This window comes from Rhipicephalus sanguineus, chromosome 2 (genome assembly GCF_013339695.2).
Source record: "Rhipicephalus sanguineus isolate Rsan-2018 chromosome 2, BIME_Rsan_1.4, whole genome shotgun sequence".
Taxonomy (NCBI): Eukaryota; Metazoa; Arthropoda; class Arachnida; order Ixodida; family Ixodidae; genus Rhipicephalus; species Rhipicephalus sanguineus.
Genome location: NC_051177.1, coordinates 141,785,657 through 141,808,661, shown reverse-complemented (window position 1 = coordinate 141,808,661; position 23,005 = coordinate 141,785,657). Strand labels below are relative to the sequence as shown.

The 23,005-nt window shown below is 47.4% G+C and overlaps 1 protein-coding gene across 1 annotated transcript in view; it reads left to right on the top strand.

The window, feature by feature from the left end:
* LOC119381923 (mucin-5AC) overlaps nt 1-23,005 on the top strand; it is an 82,652-nt gene that overhangs the window by 2,326 nt on the left and 57,321 nt on the right. The window contains exons 2-5 of the mRNA XM_037649674.1: nt 705-922; nt 9,833-9,956; nt 16,718-16,868; nt 19,511-19,579. Coding sequence (XP_037505602.1) covers nt 705-922; nt 9,833-9,956; nt 16,718-16,868; nt 19,511-19,579 — 562 coding nt within the window. The remainder of the gene's footprint in view (nt 1-704; nt 923-9,832; nt 9,957-16,717; nt 16,869-19,510; nt 19,580-23,005) is intronic.

Below are 23,005 nucleotides of genomic sequence, written 5' to 3'. Positions count from 1 at the left end.
TTATTGGTCAGCTGCCAGCTCGTAAAAGATCGCGTATCTTGTGCCCCAGCAGGCAGAAAAGAGTGTCCACACTTGCCGTCATTGCTACTAGCGGCACTGACTAACGCTCCTAGGTTTTTAAATGAACATACATAACCAAGAAAGTGGACGGAGCGATGACCGCCGCCGAGTCATAATAGAGCATCAAGACACATTATTCAAAGGTTGCACGTCAGGTCCCTGCCGGTGGCAAGTTATCCTTTTGTCCACTTTACTTTCTTCACATTTACATCATAGTTACTATAAATAACATCGGCTATACTTTCCTTGGCTTCTTGTCTGTTTGCTATAATTCACGATAAAAACAGTAGCTTGTTAGTTCAGCTCAAGCTGTAAAAGTACACCAGCCAAGCACACAAGGATCCACAGAAACACGGCAAAGGGTAGCACGAATGACAAAGATGGAGAACAAATGCATGGGATAAGTGCTAATCTCAGTGTTCGTCATTCGCACTACCCGTTGCAATGAATCCTAACTGACACGCCAAATTTTCCGTTCTGTTGAACAAAAACGCTATCTGCTTTGCCGACACCGCCGAATCGGAGTTTCATATTTTAGAGGAGTACGCAGAATGTGCAAGTCGATGCACAATGTAGATAAATTAGATCGGTTGACAGTGCTTTCTTTTTTTCATTCGCCCCCTCTTTTTTTTTTTTTTTTGCAGCACCTGCAAGGGAGGCACATGCACTGTTTGAGGAGCTTTTGCGGGTGCCCCTGTCGGTCGCGGAGGAAGAGCAGCTGATCAACTTTTTCTGCGAGTTGGCCGACCCCATGTGGTTGTGCCATGTCACTTTGCACTTTCTGGAATGCAAGCGACCACAAGCCGCCCTCTTGCCGACTGCAGGCCTCCGCGAGCTATTTCGGGAGGGAAGAGCGCAGCAGGTGAGCTGATTCAGAGTTCCTGCAGCAACACTCATTGAACTGCTTGTCATTGTTTTGCATAGGCTTGTGCGAATAGTAAATTTTAGGTCCGAAGCGAATTCGAAGCGAATAGTGATCTGGTCGAAGCGAATTCGAATAGTTTATATCGCATATTATAAAGAAAAATGAGCATATTTGTCAGGACCCAACTAACCAGCGCAATATTTGAAAGTTGAAGCAAGGCGTATGCATATGTCATTCTTTTTGGTTCAAAGGGAAGTGGAAGCAACTTTGAGTAGTATCAGGATTTGGCTTTTGGTAGAATGCTAGTGATAACCTCTAAAATATGTTACATTTTAAAATTTACTATATTTAGAGCATATAAGCCGGTATCACAAGCTTTTAAACTTAAAAATGATTAATCGATGTGAGGATAATACAGTAACACCTCGTTAATTTGAACTCGGTTATTTCGAAATCCCACATAATTAGATGGATTTCTGCGGCCCCGTATTTTGCAATGTGAATTTGAGTGCATGATTTGAAGAGGCGCTCAGTACCAGCCCGGTTAATTCAAAAACTTTGGGTGCCATGTGCCAATCCCGATCTCGATTTAGCTTCAAATCCGCAGAAACGATGGCCCTTAGAAGCCACAAGGCAATGCACTGTAGCAATACTGAGTGACAAGCGAAGCATCCCAGCCTCGCTGGGATGCTTCCTGCCCTATTCGCATAAAAATGGCGAATAGGGCAGGATATCAAGCAAGATTGACTCCATCAAAAAAAGTGCTTGCAGCTTTTTTCTATGTTCATTACAGGCTCTTTCAGTGTCTGGCTTTTAAGTCTCTGTGGCCAGTTTCTTGGCACTGAAAAGTAATGGGACATGTCTTTGTTTAGGAGCAACACTCGCTTTGAGTGAACTATCAGTGCTCAGCTTGGTTAATTCTATTGAATGCTTCAAAAAAGTGATGAATGCGGCCACTCGGTAACGTGACTGATGGAGGCAAACTGATGTCATGACGGACGTGAGAAGCTCGATACAGATGAAGCCTGTATCAAGCTTCTCGCGTCCAGTTCACAGTTCACAGTTGCAGCAAGACTGCCTATGCTACTAGGAGCGCTTATTGCAGTTTCAGACCGAGAAAGCGAGTCTGAGCTGTTCGCAGGGCTTTGAGAATGCAGGGCGCATTGCATAATGCTGTTAAAATTAATATAGCAATTATGTCTATCATCAGAGTAACTTTAAACTTGAGGACGAATCTTGTGCGATAAGAGAACATCAGGCAATCGCTACATAATGAATTATGAATGCAGCCTAAACATACGAGACAGCAGTGACTGTAAATACTAACACCCGTTGTCTTGTTGCAGTGCAGTCTGAGATGTCAGTGTGCCACCTCAGTGTTGCTATTTCACCAAATGGTTTTTTGTAGGCGTGTGCGAATGGTAAATTTTAGGTTCGAAGCGAATAGTGATTTGGATTGAATAATTTCTAATCGAATTCAAATGGTATATATTATATACAAAGAAAAATGAGCATATTTGTCATGACGCAGCTAACCTGCACAATACATATATTTTTTTAAATGAAGCAAGGCATGTGCAAATGTCATTCTTTTTGTTTCAAAGGAAGTGGAAGCAACGAATTTAAATTCCAGGAAATTTCGAAGTACAGCATAACCCCATTACAACAGACCTTCATAGTGAAGAGGATTTTGGTCTGTTGTAAAGGGAGTATGTAAAATCCAAGTACTGTTACAACAGACTTTCATGTAAACACTGAATGGGTCTGTTATAACCGGAGAGAATTACGAGTCACAAACATGGTCTTATTTTTAACGGGGGACCAAAAAACAAATGCGATTTTTGGAAAATCGCATTTTCAATTTCTGTAGCCCATTTCTATCTGATTCCAAAATATCTTCAATGAAAACTACGTAGAAGTGCTATAAAAAAATTTGTTTTGCGTCTGCCGACTTGGCGAAAATTGCGGAAATATAAAAAAAAGCGTTTTTCAAAATTATAGCTCGGCAACGGCGCAACTGGGCGCCACAATTTTGGGCTCGTCGTAAAGTGTATTTCTCCGCGTTCAAGTTCTCCATTTCAGCTGGCTCCTCCATTCAGTAACAAGCGTACGAAAAACACGTTTTGGCTGCTTCTGCGGTATTACCGCAGAAGCAGCCAAAACGTGTTAATGCTCGCTTCGGGATCGTCGTCTGCTGCTTGTGCATCGCGAGGTCGTGGCTGTCGAAAATTGCGGTATTTAGTGACGCGTTCGCACTCGTTCTGTGTTTATGGGTCGACGATAATTTGGAACGCTTTAGTTGGGCAGCTGCAAGCGGAAGCTCGATCATCAGATTACGATAGCGCGCCGCACTCGCCGCGAACATCGCAAACGTGCGACTAATAGCATTGACTTGTTGGACCCGCTGTTCGAGGTGGTTCTTATCAGCACTTCGAAGCTTATGACGAAGACCACCGCGGGACAACTCCTTGTACTCGCAATCGAGCATGATGTACTTTGAAACGTCGGGCACCGCGGCCACGCACATCGCAACCGAGCTTTCTACTAGATGTCGTGGTTAGGCCTAACTCCGTTCACGGTGCCGATGTACGAGCCAAATCCGAACTTTGCGGGCAAGAACATCGCGCTAGCGGACATGCGAAAGCGAAGAAGCCGTAATGTCCTTCGTCTCAAGCAACGAATCGCATTGCCCGCTGGGTCCTCAGAACCGCGGATGGGCATTTTGCGCATCGGCAGCGGACCCCCCGGCCAAGCTCGCCGCGCAGCGACCGCGAGGAGAAGCGGTGGCAGCGGCTCGCAATTTCGCGTGTCAGCGTCCCTAACGCAACACCAAGCACGCTGCGCGCCGTTTTTTTTTTTTTTTTGTCGCTACAGCTAGGCATAGCTGATCATTGACAGACCGGGGATCGGCGGCCTTCATTCTTAAATCGGTACGTCGATATCCGCGGTGCGCTGCTCCCGTCCCGAAAGTATGCTAAGCGATGTTTGAAGTCGGAAGTTAATGACCGTGGTAGAAAAGTCCGCTCAAAAGGAGTCCTGACCACCTTGCTGGCCTGAAATTTCAGTCAATTATATCCGAATGTCCGTTGTACCAGAATCCGTTGTAAACGAAGCTCAATCAATGGGACTAATACGGAGGTCGGCATAACACCGCAAATTGGTATGTAATATCCGAATGTCCGTTGTAAACAGATCTGTTGTAACGAGGTTATACTGTATTCGAAATGAACGAATAAACATATATAAACCGCATGTAACCCCCTGTAAAGGTGGTTTCACTACAGTGGAGATGTGCTGTACAGTGAATACACCTTTCTAGGAGAAATTTGCACTGCTGCGAAGCCTTATTTCAAGGTTAAATGAACACACAGTAAAACCTTGTAAATTCAAAGTGACTGGGACTGTGAAAAATCAAATTAGGCGGGTTTTCGAATTAACCAAACATACAAAAAGCAGGATGCAAGGAACTTTGAATTACTGGAAGCAATCAGAGGTGGTCATTTGCTGTGCCTGCTAGTTTGCAGCTACAAGGGTTATGTTTTCCAGCAATACCTGGTCCCAATTTTGCCGCTAAACCGGGGAAACGGCGGGCTTCGCTGCTGCCAGCGCAAAAAAAAAAAGAGGCAAAAAAACTGTCTCGTGGTCAACTGAAATGCGTGCCTGCGGAAAAGACGTGCTTCGCTGCGACACAGTGGTGACACGCGGGCAGCATGTCACCTGCTCGTCATGATGCACGTCATGATGCGACCATTCGCCCATTCTTTCTGGTAAAATAAAGAATTTAATAATGACCAGTGTGACGGAATTCGCGATGCGTTCTAGGTGGAAAAGATGATCATTGAAGTTTTCAAACTGAGTTTTCGAAGTGGGCGTTGCAGGCAAGTACTCCGCCAGCAGTGCAAGTGCGCAAATTGCCGGAACAACCGCCAATTGGAGGTTCGAATACATCACGAATTCCGTCGGACGGCCCCTTTATTAATTTCTCTATTTTCCCAGAAAGAATGGGTAAATTATGACGCACTGACGTTGGGGAAGCATGCGTCGTGCTGCCCACGTGTCACCGCTGTGTTGCAGTGCACCACGTCTTTTCCGCAGGCGCACATTTCAGCTGACCACGAGACTGCTTCTTCTACTTATTTTTTTTCTTGCACTGCCAGCAGTGAGGCTGGGGTGCTCAACTTGTTACTCATTAGTATCGCTACAATGCATTGCCTTGTGGCTCCTAAGGGTCATCGTTTCTGCGGATTTGCGGCTAAATCGGGATCGGGAATTGGCACATGGCACCCAAAGTTTTCGAATTAACTGGGCTGGTACTGACCGCCGCTTCAAATTATCCACTCAAATTTACATTGCAAAATACAGGGCCGCAGCAATCCTTCTATTTATGCGGGATTTCGAAATAAGAGTTCGAATTAATGAGTGCATGATAATAGATGGTAGCGCAGTCCAAAGACACGGACAAAAGAAGGCACATGAGACACAGCGCTGTGTCTTCAGCATGTTCCTTCTTTTGTCCATGTCTTTGGCCTGCGCTACCATCAATTATCATGCAACCATACCAACAAGCCCAAATCGCCACCCTCATCGAATTAATGAGGTTTTACTGTATTACCCTCGCATCGATTAATCATTTTTTTTAAGTTTAAAAGCTTGTTATACCAGCTTACATGCTCTAAGTATAATAAATTTTAAAATGTAACATATTTTACATGCTATCACTTGGCATTCTACCGAAAGCCAAATCCTGCTACTACTCAGTTGCTTTCACTTCCCCTTGAACCAAAAAGAATGACATATGCATGTGCCTTGTTTCAACTTTAAAAATATTGCACTGGTTAGTTGAGTCCTGAGAAATATGCTCATTCTTCTTTATCATATGTAATATAAACTATTCGAATTCACTTCGACCACATCACTATTCGCTTCAAATTCGCTTCGGATCTAAAATTTACTATTCACACAAGCCTAGTGATAACCTGTAAAATATGTTATGTTTTAAAATTTACTATACGTACTTAAAGCATATGAGCCGGTATAACGAGCTTTTAAACTTAAATAATGATGAATCGATGTGAGGGTAATATGTTCATTTAACCTTGAAAAGGGGCTTCGTGGCAGGGCGAATTTTTCCTAGAAAGGTGTATTCACGGTAAAGTACCCCTCCACTGCAGTGAAACCATTTTTGCAGGGGGGAGGGATGCATGCGGACTAATATACACCGATTCGTTCATTTCGAGACATTTCCAATCATTTAAATTCGAATCGAAGCGAATTCGAATACAGTCGATCCCTGATATATCGAACACGGAGGGGATCTCGAAATAGTTCGATATATCGATAATTCGAAATACGAAATATGCGCATTTAAGGCTTTAATTAAAGCACTGCAGGCCTCGATACAGTTTTCTGAAATCGTAAAAAGCGCGAACATGACGATTCGCTGACATATGCTAAAGAACAAGGCCAGTACTTCTTTTGCATGTTAGCGCACTTAATTTCGCATGAAAAAAGTCCGTCAACTTGTCTTGCTTCTTGCGCATCGTGAATTCATCAAGTCATCGTCAATATCATTGAAGCTTTCCAAATAAGTCAATTCAGCACCTTCCGCCACAACAGCGGTGATTGACTCTGAACGCTGATGCAGTGATTCCACTCCTGCGCCAACTGCGCCAAAGTGCGCCAAATTGTATTTACTGCGCCATCCTGATAATATCGACGAAATTTGCGCCAAACTGCGCCAAAGTCTCGGGTTTGGAGGCGTCTATCACCGGCAATCGCACCGCCGGCGCGTCAGAACATGTGCAGCTCGATCTTGGGGTTGCCAATAAAGTCGCAATCATGGACCAAGAATTATTCCGCTGAATAAATAGCGCTCGCGCGTGCGTTCCGAGTAAGCCACAATGCCATGCACGGTGCCGACGCAGCTTCTGTTCTGCAAGTCGGCTCGATAGCAAAACGCGCTCTCCGCAGAGGCTCGTGACGTCTAGGCCTATCGGTAGCGAGAAAGTGCGACGGCGATTCATCGGCGGACGTCGTCTGTTCCAGAAACGCTGCTGATAGCTCGTTTCAAGCGTCGCACGGCACGTAAGGAAAGCAATGTTCAGTAATAACTACATGAGTGCCGCTAAAATGTCTGTCACTTCTGTTTCCGGACATCGCGGAATGAAATCTGAGATCGCTCGCAGTAGATATATGGGACAATATAGAATTTTCCTTGCTTCGCGTTTATGGAAGAGCACACGAACGGTGGAAACGCGTTGACACTTTTCCTCAGATATATTTTATCCATGGATCTTCATCCAGAACAGCTTTTTCGTAATTCCTTCCGCCAGCACGTCCGAGTTTGTATTCACTCTGCGGTAAATACCCCCTTAAAAGGCCCTGCCGTTTCGAGCTCACTTGCTAGGGTTCCAATTCGAATTTTTTGCTTGCTTTTTTTAAAAATGTCATCTCATTAGTAAAGTCATATCTCCTGGTCGGAGCAGCCGCAAATGCGCAGCTGTCAGTAGCGGGCCCGTTGCTGACGGCCGACAGTGAAGCGGCTACGCCATGTTACACGTCCGCCCCTCGCTTTCGGGGCTCAATAGCTAACGGTTAAAAAAACTCAGTTGCGCTTAAGAGTGAAGCAATGAATGCGATACCAAAAAATTGTATTGTGAAACGAAGTAAGACTAGCAGCTAACTCTTTTGGATCCGATCTCGCGTAACTCAACAAAACGCTGGTTTAAGGGAATATGGCCCCTCCAGGAACCGAAGCGTTTTCTTGCTCTGAGTTCTCTAAACGCGAAGTAAGCGTTGAGAGCACAGCAAGTTTACGAGCCGTCTCCTGAAGCCTCGAGATAGCGCGCGCGCAAGCGACTGCGCCCTTCAAACGATGCCCCCCCCCCCCCCTTCCGCTCCCCTGGCGTCCCTTCATGCTCCTTACGAAAGACGGGCGGGGCGTTTCCTCTCTGTTTGATGAGCAATCGACGGCAGGCCCGCACGCGGGAAGATGTTATCGCATGCGCTGTCCGTGCGGCGGGTACAGACGGCCGGCTAGTTTAATCTCCGCTTCAGCCGCGTTCGTCGCCAGCGCTCGCTGGCGACGAACGCGGAAAATTACGAACACGGAAAATTACGGCAACGGCGACGGCAAAAACCCGCCGAGAGTGTCCATATAATTGCTATCGCAAGGGTCAATATACGGGGCTGATTCTGCGCCCCCCCTCTTAGGTGATTAAGGGGGGGGGCGCACGCCTATGCTCCTGGGATGATTTTTTCCATGAGATTTGCAATGAATCGAAATATTTCTAGCCTTCATAAGAGCCCCATAATAATACTGAGGTGCTTGAATGTTAATGCAATATGCTTCTGTATTGCACTCCAGGATGTAAAATTCGCTGCTCCAAAGTGCTCCCAGATGCAAAATTATCTGCTCCAAAGTGCTCCAAGATGAAAATTTTGCTGCTCCAAAGTGCTCCAAAACGGAAATTTTGCTGCTCCAAAAATTGCTCCAAATCGGAAATCCTCGGTAGCATCACTGCTGATGCGATCTCTGTAGCGCGGTAAAGGGTTTAGCGGTGGCAGCGGCGGCTGGCATCGTCAAACCGAAGGGTCCATTTCTGCAGCACCAACAACGTCAGCTCCCATCTCGGCATCGATGCAGTCAGAAACAGCTACGTCGTTATCTGCACCGATGAAGTCACTCGCTGTGCTCCCGTCCGATATGGCGCCCGGAAACGCTAATAAGTCGCAAAATTCACTGACGCACCGTACGCCGCAGTCGGCGATCATGACGCGCCCAAAGTCATCACCTGGCGCCAAGGCCCTTAAGGAAACAGTGCACGACGGTGCTTTACTTGACGTCGTTCCAAGCACCGGTCATCATTTTTATTGCTACGAGCGAGACAATGTTTAGTCAGACTCCCGCATGATGATTTATCAAGAACGAAGCGAGAAGTACACATGCCGCAAGAGGCAACGCTGCACGAAGAAACATTTCTCCACCGTCGACACGTTGGCAATACCGATGGGACTTGTGGCTTTGCAGAAGGCAGCCGCTACTTATGCGAGAAATGCGAAAAATGCGTGCCTCTGAGATCTGCGTTTTAAAGCTGAAAACACTAAAAATACTTCACGAGGTTGCGGATCTCGAAGGCCATGCTTTGCGGGCCCGCATGCTATCGTGCGCGGACAAGGAAGGGAATGCAAACGTTACAACAAGGCTGCCAAGTCACTTCGAATTCTCATTTTGGTGCCCTCGGAAATCAGCCTCTTTGAAACACACTAGACCATGCGTTAAAACCTGCGAACCGCGCGTCAAATATACCGGTGAACTGACACGCGCTGCGCAACGAACTAGAGCAATGCAATTTCGTCACCTGCGCGTGATGAGGGATTGGAGCTTATAAGAACGCGGCCGAAAAATGATCAATAGTTGTTAGGAAAAATGCACTTTCTGGGCTTCGGCGCGGAGAAGCGTTCGATATAGCGGATGTTTCGCTGTGCGGGAGTTCGATATACGTGCACACCAGCCCCATACTTTTGCATGGGAAATTCAAGGGGATTTCTCAACTGTTCGATATAGCCAATAATTCGATTTATCAGAGTTCGATATATCCGGGATCGACTGTAGTGTAATATTCCTTCGAATATTCGAAGTGCTCAAATATTCGCACAAGCCTGGTTTTCTGGCCTAGGTGGTGAATTGGAATCCAGAAATTTCATGTGCTGGCACACAGCAAAGAAGTTGCACAAAGGTCGTACTGCGCATAATGATAAAGGCAACGTGACTTCAGGCTGTAGATTGGCGCACACATGCTCATGAGCACGTCGCTTGTTTTACGACATGAGCTAGCGTCATGGTGCATGGTGCACGATGCTGTTCAGGCAGAACTGCTACTCTATTGTTGCCCTCTCTTTCCTTAGCCATACCGGCCTGATGTGCGCCAACGAGCATTTGCCACGCTGGAGGTGATGCAGAGCTTCTTGCGCCTCATGCCACTGCCAGCATCACAGCTGAATGCGGCAGCACGTGTGCGAAGCCAGTCAGGTGAGAGATGGCCTGAAGTCGTCAACTCGAGACTGAATGTGTTGGTCACTAGTTATGCTAGGTCTGAAAGACTTACAATTTTCACTTTTAACATAAACTATTAGGTGTGTGGGCTAAAGAAGCAGCAGAGGCATGCTGGCCTTTTACATTGAAGCTATTTTAGGCTACCTTGTGCCGTCATTGTAGTAATAGAAGTAGTAGAAGTAGTAGTAGTAGTTAGAGCTGTGTGAATGGCACAATTTTGATTGTGAAGCGAATTCGAATACAGCACAGACCGCTTATAATGTAAGTCGCCCCACTCGTGAATTTCCACACTATAAGCGTTACAGCACTATAACCAAAACATTTTTCAAAGGCTTCACGTGTGCAAAACAAGACAAACAGGCAGCTGTTCGACAGTTAAGTGTCTGCAGACCTGAGGTGCCGACATAACGAACGTGGAGGGGAAGCAGCGTAACGGAAAGTCTCCAAATAACTTTTCGGACCTCTTCGTTTGTGCGGACTTTGCCGCGGTACCACACTGTGCAGAAACTATACATCAGACGGCAATTGAAATTTCTGCACACTTTCTAATTTTCCGGACGTGTGCGCGATGTCCAAAACAGTGGCGACCACGAATCATGACTCAAGTGTTGCACACGCACACCCTCGTTTTCATTGGAGATGTACCTTATCCCTTCTAAATGCAACAACTGCAAAATGTTTCGTTGACTCTGCACCAAACCGCAACTTAGATAGTCCGCGGCCACTACCGATGAGGCAGCTAGCGCTCATTACACCTAGCGTGTGGGTTGCAACGTGGCCTGCCGTTGCGAGAAGCTTGCTCAAGACAACACAGAAATCGGGCGTAGAAGAGACTGCATTTGTGAGCTAAACCGAGGGCAGCATGCGTGAAACCAAGTTTTGATTCGCTGTCGGGAAAACAGCCGCGGCAACTATCCTGACAAAGTTTTCCAAGGTTGTAAGTCCGCCTGTTGGTGGCAGAGGCGAAAGCTCGGTCACATCTCAAAGCATTGTCACTTGCGGGGGAATCAAGGTCGCACGCACAATATCTGCACTCTATGACGACGCACCTAATTTTCCTGACAGAAAACCAAAGGGACGAACGAGCACTTGATGCGGGGTTCGTAGCGGAGCGCGCATGACAAGCGGCCGAAGCAAAGGGGGCAAAGACTTCACCGTCGCCCACACAACCGCTCCCCCTTCTCACACAAAGCACCCGCCTTGGACTGCTGGCCCCCTCCCTAACCGCCACCCCTTTCCTTTCTTTTTTTCTCCTCTGTGCTCCTTGTTCGTTCATTCCGTATCCCCTCCTCCTTCATAACGCAGTCATCGCTCTCTCCTCGGCCGGCGCATGTCCACCGAGAATCACGCTCGCTCCCTCTCTTCTCTGAGAACTTTCCGGCAGCCGCATTATGACCGGTCTCATCTCGGAGGATTGCGCAATAAGTGGTATGCGTGTATATGGAGTTCTATGGGAGGGTAAACGGGAGTAAGAAAAAACCGCATTATAGCCGGTCCTGCACTGTAAGCATTGAATCGAATATTTTTCTGGTGCTTCTAAGCAAAATCACATAAAAAAAAAAATTGCAGAGGATCTCTAAGCATATAAAAGGGGGTATTCAGCACAGGCAGCCTTTCTTTCACTGCCATGTCATTACCGGCAACATTAGTCAATAGTGTATAAAGTGACAAATTGGCTGGCAGTACTGAAGGCTGTTTCGCGTGGATATGCGGGACCTGAGCGTGCTAATTGAGCTGTGTAGCTTATTGTTGCTGCAATGAAAAATATTATCCGAACTTCTAGATACAGGGAGGCGACCGCCAACCCCCCTTTGCACCCCTTTCCGGACGCCCATGGTGCGTATGGTACAGCAAGCGCCCCGGAATTGACTGTTTCAGCTGAGTTGATGTGCTGAACACCACTAGGAATGACCGGCTTCATGCGGAAGCACTGCTTATCGGCAGAGATTCGGTGATGCGTGTGCGCACACGCATTCCAGAAATTTGGACGAATCGGTAGCTCTACCACCACAGTCATTGTTCCCAAATGCTCCATGCGAGAGAGCCGTAATCTATTGTGCACTTTGCTGGTATCAGCGGTGCTTATCACGAGATGCAAATTGTTGGCACCTAGTTAAGTGGGGTTTGCGGCAGGTACCGAACATATTCACGAGAACTTGGGCGTGGACCGAAATGCCTGATAAATGTTGGGGGCATTAAAGCTGCAGTCGAACCCCGCTACAATGAAATTGTCAGTACACGGAAAAAATTTCGTTCAAGGGAACATTTTGTTGTAGTGAAATAAAAAAAATTATAGCTGACCTGAGCTAGTAGAACAGAGAAACGTATTTCCAAAATTCAAAAAGTGTCGGCTGCTTCCTTTTATGTGCCAGCAGCGTCATGACTCGATTCTCGTACAGTTGAACCCCGCTACAACGAAATTGACGGTGCGCGGAAATAGTTTCGTTGAAGCGAACATTTCGTCTTAGTGACTAAGTCGAAAGAAATCTAGCTGGCCTGAGCCAGTGGCGTAACCAGAGGGGGCACACCGGGCCCGTGCCCTCCCTCCCGAAATTTTTTTCTGCCATAGTATACAGAGCACAATATGACACTCAACCACACTTACCTGCCCGGACCCCACGTCGGAAGTGCGTGCCCCCCCCCTCCCGAAAAATATTTCTGCCTACGCCACTGGCCTGAGCTAGTAGAACATAAATACTAGAGCTGTGCAAATAGCAAAATTTTGGGTGTGAAGCGAATTCGAATAATAAAGATTGAGTGTGAATCGAATCGAATAATTTTTGAATAATTTTAGAATATTTCTCAAATATTTTTCGATTACTTCGAAGCGAAATTACAGAAAAAAGTTGCATAGAATCCCTAAATATGTTCTTACGAGAAAGGAACAGTTACATGTCACAAACATGGTCAAAGAACAGATTTATTCCTAAGGAAGGATGTGACTTTTGTGTAGCGAAAACTAATAAAATAATAGATTTTCGGAAATTGCATTTTCAGTTTCTGTAGCCAGTTTTTTTATTCCAAAATATCGTCACTGAAAACTACGTACAAGTGCGGTAAAAAATTATTTGGGCTTGTCGAGGTGGCGAATATTATTGCAGTAATCGCAAAAAAAAAATTCTGTGTAAAAAAAATTATAGCTCCGCAATGGCGCAACTGGGCGCCGCCATCTTGGGCTCGTCGGAAAGAGAATTTCTCAGTCTTCAAATTTTCCGCTTCAGCTAAGTCCTCCATTAAGAAAAAATCATATGAAAAGCAAATGTTTGAAGTTCGTTCCGAGGCCTTCGATTGGCTGTGTCTGCCATCAGCATTTTGCACCTTGTGACGAAGACCATCGCGGGACGTCTCTTCGTACGCGCGATCGAGCATGACTTACCTTGAAACATCGGGCACCGCGGCCACACACATCGCAACCGAGCTTACTGCGCGGAGTCATGGCTAGGCCTTATTCCATTCACGGTGCCGATGTATGAGACTTATCTGAACTTTGCAGGCAAGAATGTTGCGCTAGCGGACAAGCGACAGCGAATAAGCCGCAATGTGTTTTGTTGCAAGCAACGAATCTCATCGCCTGCTGGCTCCTCGAAACCGTGGATGGGCATTTTACGCATCGACAGCGGGTACCCCTCTCCCCCCCGCAAGCTCGTCGCGCAGTGACCGCTTGGAGCACCGGTGGAAGCGGCTACAGTGCAGTCCACTTATAACGATATCGAGAAGACCTAAAAATATGATCGTTATAATCGGTGATTGTTATGTCTGGACTGCCACCAAAAAATTGTCGCCAGACGTACCTTTTGTATTTCCAGGCTTGCATTCGCTATTTGCACCAATGAATAAATATTGTAGATAGTAGGATGTCAAAAAGAAGACTTTATTTCTTATTTCGAAGAGCGCATCACAGGTTCGGCACGCCGAAGTAGTCTTAAATCTGCAGTTGCTTCCGCGGAAGCTTCGAGCTACACAAGCGCGGTGCGCATGGCTTCCAGCTGCTGCGAAAACTCTGGCGGCATTTTTTTAATCAGCGAGCCGACAGATGTCAGTGCACCTTGCGTGGTCATCGACGGGGTCATAGAGGCGCTGTCAGCCTCCTCATCACTACTATCGCTGCCGTCGCACAACACACAGTCTGTCGCGACAACACATCCGCGACGATTGCCTCGTCGGTGAGTTCATCGCAGAATGAAGCAGCACTGTCTGCCATCAGGAAGTCCTCAACCGACGCGACACACCCGCTATCTTCGTCACCAGCTGCGACATGCTCCCAGAGCTCCGTCAGATCCGCAGTTTCCGTTCTGGTCTCGCTGTCACTAGGCGAGGGAGGCTGGTCGTGCCGCATAGAGCCTGCTTTCCTGAAGCAGTTTTGAATAATGGTCTGCCTCACCTCGTACCACGCTCTGTAAACAAAGCGCACAGCCTTTAAAAGGCTAATCTTCAGATCAGGGGCATCAGAGGGCCCATCTGCATTGCCCGACGTACCAGGAGTCAATCGTCAACACGAGCCACTCGAGCATGCGTCGCCGGTATAACGCTTTAAAGTTGGCAATCATGCCGGCGTCCAGCGGTTGCAAGCCTGCCGATTTATTTGGCGGCAGGAACATCAATTCTATTGATATTGGCTTCGGGCACACGTTGTGTGCGCTACAGTTATCCAGCAGCAACACCACCTTCCACCCCTGACTTTCGATGACACTGTCCATCTCAAGCAGCCACTCCTCAAACAAGACACGGGTCATCCAGGCCTTCTTGTTGCTCTTATAGCGCACAGGGATGTGTTGATTCCTGAAGCACACAGGCTTCTTGGATCGCCCGATCACGAAGGGCTTGAGCCGATGGCTACCATTTATATTAACACAAAGTAATACGGTTACCCTAACCTTGGAGCGCTTACCGCCGGGACACGGATCTCCTTTCAAAGCGTGCGTCTTCGATGGTGTCATTTGACAGAAAAGGGTAGTCTCATCACAGTTGTAAATATCTCTGCCTGAGAAGCGCTTCATCAGTAAGGGCAGGTTGGTCTGGAGCCACTGCTGCTTCGCCTCTGAATCGAGAGTGGCCGCTTCTCCCACCACGTTCTTGTAGACAATGCCGTGCCGCTCTTTGAATCTTTGTATCCAGCCGCCTCCGGGTTCGAAATTCGGCCGACCAAGCAGAAAGGCCAAGTTTTTCGCCTTTGTGGCAAGTATTGGCCCACTAATCGCACATTTTGGGCACGGATCGACAGGAACCACTGGTAGAGTGCCTCTTCAATGTCTGCATACAAGGGCTCCCGAACTCTCTTCCGCTCATCGGTATGGCCACTGGTTCCAGCCTTCAAAAGCGCGGTGCTTCCGGCTTTGAGGATGGTCGAGATCGTTGACTGGGCGAGCTCGTATTTTTTACGAGGGCGCTCACTTTAAAAGCGTGTTCGCTAATCCTGCAAAATATTCGACTTTGTATCAAGCGACACGGCCTTTTGCTTCGTCGGCGCCATATTTGTTGAGGGTTATCTCTGCTCCCCTCAAGACGTTGCTCGCACGATCACTGAGGAAGAGAGGCTGATTGACGGCGGGTGGGGGGGAAGAAAGTACAGCCAGAGGTACAGCCGGAATGCCACAGAGGCCCCGCCCCGATGCCGCCACGCTGCTTTGCTTTTCGCTTTTTTTTCTCTCTCCCCTTTCCCGCTTTCGTTCAGCAGGCTATGAGTAGCTTGCCATTGGTAGAAGGCGGGGAGCCGCGGGTCGCGGCGCTTTGCATTTCGCATTTTTTTTTATCCCTCTCAGTCTCTCCGTGTTTGACGCGTGACAAGGCACAAAACCTGACACAGCTGGCGCCATGTAGTAGCACGTCGCGCCGACTCGCAATGCTCTCTTCAGCTTTTTCAACGGCCGGGACACGCTGTCGACGCTGTGCTGCCATGGCGGTAGATACGTACTCGCCTACGCTAACTTGTCTCGGCATAGTTCGCTTCTGAGGAACTTATCAATGTAAATGTTACGATTATTCTGAATGGAACATGCCGTCCACAGCAAACTTTTCATCGTTGTATCCGATATGCGGTGGATAACATACCATTATATGTTTTTTTTCCTCATAGCCCCAATGCATAAAATGAGACAGTTAAGTCGACCCATCGTTATAACCGATATATCGTTACGTGGTATCGTTACAAGTCGACTGCTCATTAGCAGCGGCTGCTACCCCATAACTCGGGACGAAGCAGTGCTGCATGCTGATTTATCGTCTTTATATTTATTTCCACTATTATAAACCGTTTTATTTATTTTCTGGCAGTTCAAATACTTCGAATAGTAAAATTTTGGTGTAAATCGAATCGAAAAGCAAATACTATCCGAAAAATATTCAAAAGTTCGAATATTCGCAAAGCCCTAAATTTTTTACCGGTCATAACCATCATCGTCCTTAGTTTCCCTGCCCGACGGTTTTCATGGCTTGAAACTGGCTGAATTTTTTTCTTGTTTCCCCAAAATTTACTACTGGAGTATCCATTTACTAGGCCAAGGCACCCTCTCGAAACAGCTCCCAATGTCACACTCTCTGCCATGTTTTTGTTGGTCAGGTTTTTTTGGGAGGTGGGGGGGGTGGTAGGGTCATTTGTATACATCAGGCCCGCTTTCAAGCTTAGTTTTATTACGGCTCTATGCGAGAGCAATTCCTCAACTACTGTCTACACGCAGTGCTAAACAGTGCTGTTACATCGAAATTGGTCACAAATGACGCACCCCCAATGCTCTCGGCAGGCCAGCCCGTGCAGCACCTGGGAACACTGCCAACGCGGGTGCCCCACAAGGGCACTACACCCCGGCCTGTGACACGGGTGGCTAAAGTGCTCGCCACCATGGACCCTGCTGAGGCATCGAAGCCTCCGAACTTGCCACTGCCTCCTACCAGGTATGCACCACACCATGGTAATAATGTGGTAGCCAGGTAAACATGCTGAATGAAAGGTGCAGACAACGAAACATGAAGACTAAACACGAGTGTTATCATTTTGATGGTTTTAATTCGTGTAAATGTATGCAGTCATACCTGGATGCTGTGTGGGCTTGTGGAAGAGCCATGCTTTCTTTCACGAATTTGATGAAATGTCACCCTTAACGATACTGTATCTTTCGGTCAATTTTTTTTTTTCTTGTCAACAAGTATGAAATCCTCTGTAATGCTCCATGCTTGCCCACCACCACAAAAGCCAACTGTTATCGCTTTCACCTTATATTCATTAATTTGTGCATGCTGAGCATTTGATTATTTGTCCGGTGTGACAGCTAGTGCTGCTTACCTTTACCATAACATTTGTGGATCATGCCATCTTCGGTGCCATCAGTGACATTAGCAATTCCTATTACCATTGCAATTTGCTATCACTTCTGATGACACTGCATGCAACGCATTGTTTCTTCTCTATTGCGAAAACCTGGCAGCTTCCCTACGAGTCATAGGCACTGATTAACGAGCTGGCTGCAACAGCAGTTACAATGAAATATTGGTGCCAGCGCAGCCTGTGATTTTGTGTGCACCACTGTATCAGAAGTGAACATACAGCTCTCACCATCTAGTACCGGCACACATAGGTATGCAGCGTGCAGTAATTTGCTAGTCTGGTGCACATGCTGTGTCAGGCCATAGAATGCAGTTGATCCTCTGTTGGAATTTTTTCCCTTTTTTTTTTCAATATTGGGGAGCTAAGTTGGAGGTAACGCCGTTACATGGTTCTGTATACAGTTTACACTTGTTACAACAGACCCTTGTGTGGCATACTTTCGTATATAACAGACCATATTTCAACCTAGGTTTGGTCTATATATTATTAATGCTAGAAAGTTCGCTTTTAATGCACTGCACTACAACGAATTATTGGCTACAGTGTACGACACTGGCGGCAATTTTTTCATCAAGATTGGATGTATAAAATGTAGTTTTGCCGTGTCAACCCAGGCTGACAATAGACACAAGGAAAGCACACAATGAAAAAAATGTGATAGGTGACGATTGTGTGGCAGAAAGACGCCCCAGACACGCCCCCCCCCCCCCCCCACTTTTGGTTTAGAATGAAATATAGCGATCGTCCCAAGACAAAATGAACTAAACTTCAGTCATTAGGCACCAAAATATGAAGAGCTGTGGCCACCGAAGGCAATTCTGAACAGGAAAAGCAGGCAAACAGAAAAGAACAGCCACATAAACAGAGGCAGGGATGACAAACAACTAGGCTTGTGCGAATAGTAAATTTTAGGTTCGAAGCGAATAGTGATTTGGTTGAATAATTTTGAAGCAATGTGAATAGTATATATCACATATAAAGAAAAATGAGCATATTCGTAATGACCGAACTATACTGCACAATATTTTTTAAAGTTGAAACAAATAGTGTGCAAATGTCATTATTCTTGGTTCAAAGGGAAGTGGAAGCAATTTTGAATAGTAGCAGGATTTGACTTTCTGTAGGATGCTAGTGATAACCTGTAAAATACACTGTCTTAAAGTTTACTATGCTTAGAGCATATAAGCCGGTATAACAAGCTTTTAAACTTAAAAAATGATGAATCGATGTGAGGGTAATGTTCCTTTAAAGGGGCCCTGCAACACTTTTTCAGCATGGTCTGAAAACACTGCCACTCTGTAGTCGAGGCTCCCGAGAACACTCGAGTCAAACATTATAGCGCAGCACGTGACCTGGAATTTACAATAATTTCTCAGTCAGCTAAAAATTGCTTCCTTTTCTCTCGACAAATGACACTATTTACTCAAAATAGCCGAGTCATGGACTCGAGTTCCACGCCATTGGCTGATTTGAGCATGGCGGGCTCGTAGTTACTGTGGCCGCTACCAGAGGCCTCCACGTGCCCGCATGCACACGCGATTGCACTGAAATTAAGCCGCATGTTCGAAAAAAAAAGTGCTCAAGGTCGCAAAGTGCACCTTCTTCCCCTGTGCCATCCCTTCCTGCTTAGCTTCCAGCACTTTCGTTGGGACGAGAGAAGAGAGGAAGCAATTACAGCGCGCGAGAACCTTTTGTAACTCCGCTCATACTGGACAGATTCTAAAAATTTTTGTGGCGGTCGATTCGTGAGACAACAAGCTCCTTCAGTGAAGCCGTTCCATGGCTACTTCGAAAAGTGTTGCAGGGCTCCTTTAACCTTGAAGTGTGGCTTCGCGGCAGTGTGGATTTTCCTGGATAGGTGTGTTCACGGCATAGCAACCCTGCACTGCAGTGAAACCATCTTTACAGGGGCTACATGCGGTTTATATATGTCCATTCATTTCGAATACTTGGAAATTTTCAATAATTTAAATTCATGTCGAAGCGAATTCAAATACTGTAATATTCGTTCGAATATTCGAAGTGCTCGAATATTCGCACAAGCCTACAAACAACGCATGTGAGCAGCTAATAAAACAATGAGAACAAAAGCAAATGTGACACTGAAAAGGGCCAGTGTGTAAAAATCGGCTAACTGTCAAAATCTTGCATACGAACTCAAGTGGTACACACGCTTCCCAAGTCTGCTGTTTAACATTGCTGCTACTTTCAGGGGGACGGCGAGGGAATCGCCTGCACAAACTCCCGCAGCAAGAGGTCGTCGCCCGAGCCTCAACAGTCTGTGAGTGCTGACATGCAGCTGCCATAGCAAGTAGACCCGAGTGCAAAGTGCCATTCGTATCGGTGTACCATTAGTGCGAGCCTGAACGTCGGTGCACCAGGACGGAAACACAAGCCAGTTGGTTTGTCGCTAGGCATTGTAAAGCTGGGCAAAAAACAGACGAAAATGCAGTGTAGACCACTTATAACTAGGCTTCCGTGCTTTTGGAGTTTTGCTTGGTATTTCGAGGGTGTTTTTCGGTGTTTTCTTTTTGGCAGAAGCTTGGCGTTTATCAAAGTATACTTTTCGTAAATCCCCAATTCATCGAAATTTGGATTTTAATTTTGCATTATTCTCAATACTCCAGTATCTTAAAGGGGTCATGAACCACTTTTCCAAGTAATGATCTAATGGCCTCAGTATCGGAGTGTACTGCCTCCCGAATCGATTGCCGCAAAAATTTCTCGAATCCGTCAAGAATCAGCGGAGTTACGGGGGTTTGGCGCACGCTCCCAGCGCTTTCTCTCTTTTCTCGTGCCGGCGAGCGCACTGGAAGCTAGACAGGGAGGGATGGCATGGGGGAAAGAAGTTACGCCAGCGCGCGTCATGAAACGCGATCGCTCTCCCGCTGTGATTCGCTTGCGCGAGTGCGGCTACCGTGTACTGAGGAGTGCGGCGCCGGCAAGTGGCGGCACCCCGCGGCAAGAAGCGCATCTGATCCGAACGCCGCTCTCGATTTACGTCGGCTATCGGCCAATAAGCATGCTATGTCTCTTGCGACGTACAGCGGACAGACGCCCCGCCCACCGACGAGAGTGAGAACCGGCCTCTGTTTGAAAAGAGGGTGCTTGGGGAAACGGCAACTTCGCGCTCCGCTTGTGGCCATTACGCGGCGCGCACGACTGTAATATTTGGCAGAGCAGTTCATAGCCGTGTCAGCTTTCCGCAGGATGTGTTTTTTCAATCAGCCCAAGGGGTGCTTCATGACCCCTTTAAATTAAATGATATCTAACACGAAAACATCAGAACACACTAAGCGTATTTTAGTTGCTGGAAGGTTTGAACGCACAAACACATACTTACAAGCACAAATACTTGAATACAAAATACCTATGCCTGTGCGTATTGCAACCTTAAAGGGACACTAAAGGCAAATCACAATTTGTCAGAGCGAAAGGTCAGTGTGTGAGAATGTCTAAGTCGTCAATACAGTCGAACCTGTTTATAACAAACTCGAAAGTCTCGCGAAAAGTGGTCGTTATATCAGTGGTTCGTTGTATATGGACCCGCCCTTAAAAACGTGTGCTTAGCGGCCAAGCCGTTTTTTTTTCTTTGTGCACTTTTATTAAAGTGCTAACAACCCCTTCGGTGACAAGCTAAACCTTTTCGCGTCGTGAAGCGATGCCCGCTGCGTGCTCACAAGTGAATTAACCGGCTTTGCAATGAGCTGACACAGTTTCACCGAAGCGCGGTACCGCGATGTGGAGCCGATCATCCCTGGCTAGTTGCGTGCAGCGCGTCGCCTACTCGGGTCGCGGAGTCACTGCCGGGCCGCTTGCTGTATGCCGTATGCGCGCGTTTGTACGTTCTTCGGGCTTGCTTCACTCCGGACCGTGCGCGGACGGGTGCGGCGACTAGCCTCTTCGTTCAACGCGGCGAGAACAGTGCATCGACATTTCTCGGTGCCCGCGCCGCTGAACAACAGCGAGCTACTTTCGTTTTTACAAAGCGACGCGCACTTTAAAGCGGTCTCGCACGACGCGGCGGCGGCGAACTTGCGAACGGCAGCATGGCGCGCTCGTACAGGTTTTCGATCTGAAACACTTCCTGTGCTAGAGTCTAGACATATTTCTCACAATACCTCACAGATGGCAGCACATTATCTAATGTTTGCTGTTTGCTTGATCAACGCCTCCTCTAGAAAGGAGGCGTTGGCTTGATATGCTTTCCGCTAGATGGACATAGTTGTCCATTGTTGGAGCTGTTTGAAAGTTCGTGTGTGTTTTTAGCGGCGATGGCTGCACTATCCCGGCTTTTTTCGAAGCATGGTGTTGCGCAAAAAACTTAGTTGGATGGCCTCACCAATGCGCCTACAAATCGCCGAATGGGCTCATTTTCGTCGTGACACCTGCCGAACAAAATGCGTCGAGACTCCTTCCACTACATGGCATATATGTAGTGTTTTTTTCCCAAGCAATGGCAAGTAACATCGTGGCTTTGTGGTAGGACACCTACTTGCCACTCAAACGGCGCGGGTTCGATCCCCAATGGGACCGAAGATTGTTATTGTTTATTTTATTTGCATCTTTCTTGATTTTTCGGTCACGGATGATTTTTCGCTCACAAGCAACGCCAACACCGACGGTGGAACTTTTGCGAAACGAGCTCTGTAACGCTATTGCGTTAAAAGAGAACTCCGCAAGAAGGGACGGTGCCGACACGACAACACAAGGGAAAATGGCGTCGGAGGCGCAGTGGAGCGAAAAAAGAAGACGCCGACGTTCGGTGACTCTGCGATCGCCGCCACTAGTTGATGACTATGGCGATGCCACTCAGGTTTCGTTTTCACTCCAGTGGTGCTAGCGCTTCTTTACCACACATTTGTGTTGCGGCTGTTGAATCTACCGCGGGAAAACATTGGCGGGAAACGCCATGCCATGCACAAGACGCGCGAAGAAGCAGGCGTAAGGCGGGGCTGCTCGTGAGCACGCAATAAAAGAGAGAAGAAGTGTTCAACCAGGGCAACACGGTTGTCTGCCTCTTCTCTGTCACTACATTATTGGTGCCGAAACCCGGGAGAAGGCCGACATCCTCCGCACCGATGCCGTACCGAGGATGAACAAGTTACGCAGAGATCGAGGCGTCCTTCGCGGTGCCACTACCCGACTCCTGTCCGAGGCCAGCGAGATCCTCCTGCAAGGCACAGTACCGTCTTCCGCCGACTTGCAGGAACTCATCGACGAGCTTCGCGACAAGGACTCCGCTCTCGCTGAACTGGACAAACAGATCGCCTATGCCCTTGACGGCGAAGAGTTTGACGGGGAAATTACGGGCGCTATTGAGTACCATGAGAAGATCGTGAAAGCGGTCAGCGGGCTTCGGTCCGCGCTGAACGCGCGTGCATCGGTTGGTCCTACCGTCATCGAAGCCAACCAGCCGAGGCATGCGGATACAATTGACAGATCCAGCAGCTCCATGGAAGCTGCCCACTCGGACACCATCAGCCAAAGCCTCGTCAGGAACAGTAGGCCACGAGCACCGGGCTTCCGAGTCGCCTTGCCTAAACTTCAAGTACCCGCCTTCAGCGGCGAGAATTATGAGTTACCGGGTTTCTGGGAGCACTACGAGGCGACCACTCACACGCACCCCAAGCTCACAGACATCGAAACGTTTAAGTGCTTGAAGCCTAACTTGGCCGGCGGTACGAAGCGAGCCACCGAAGGAACA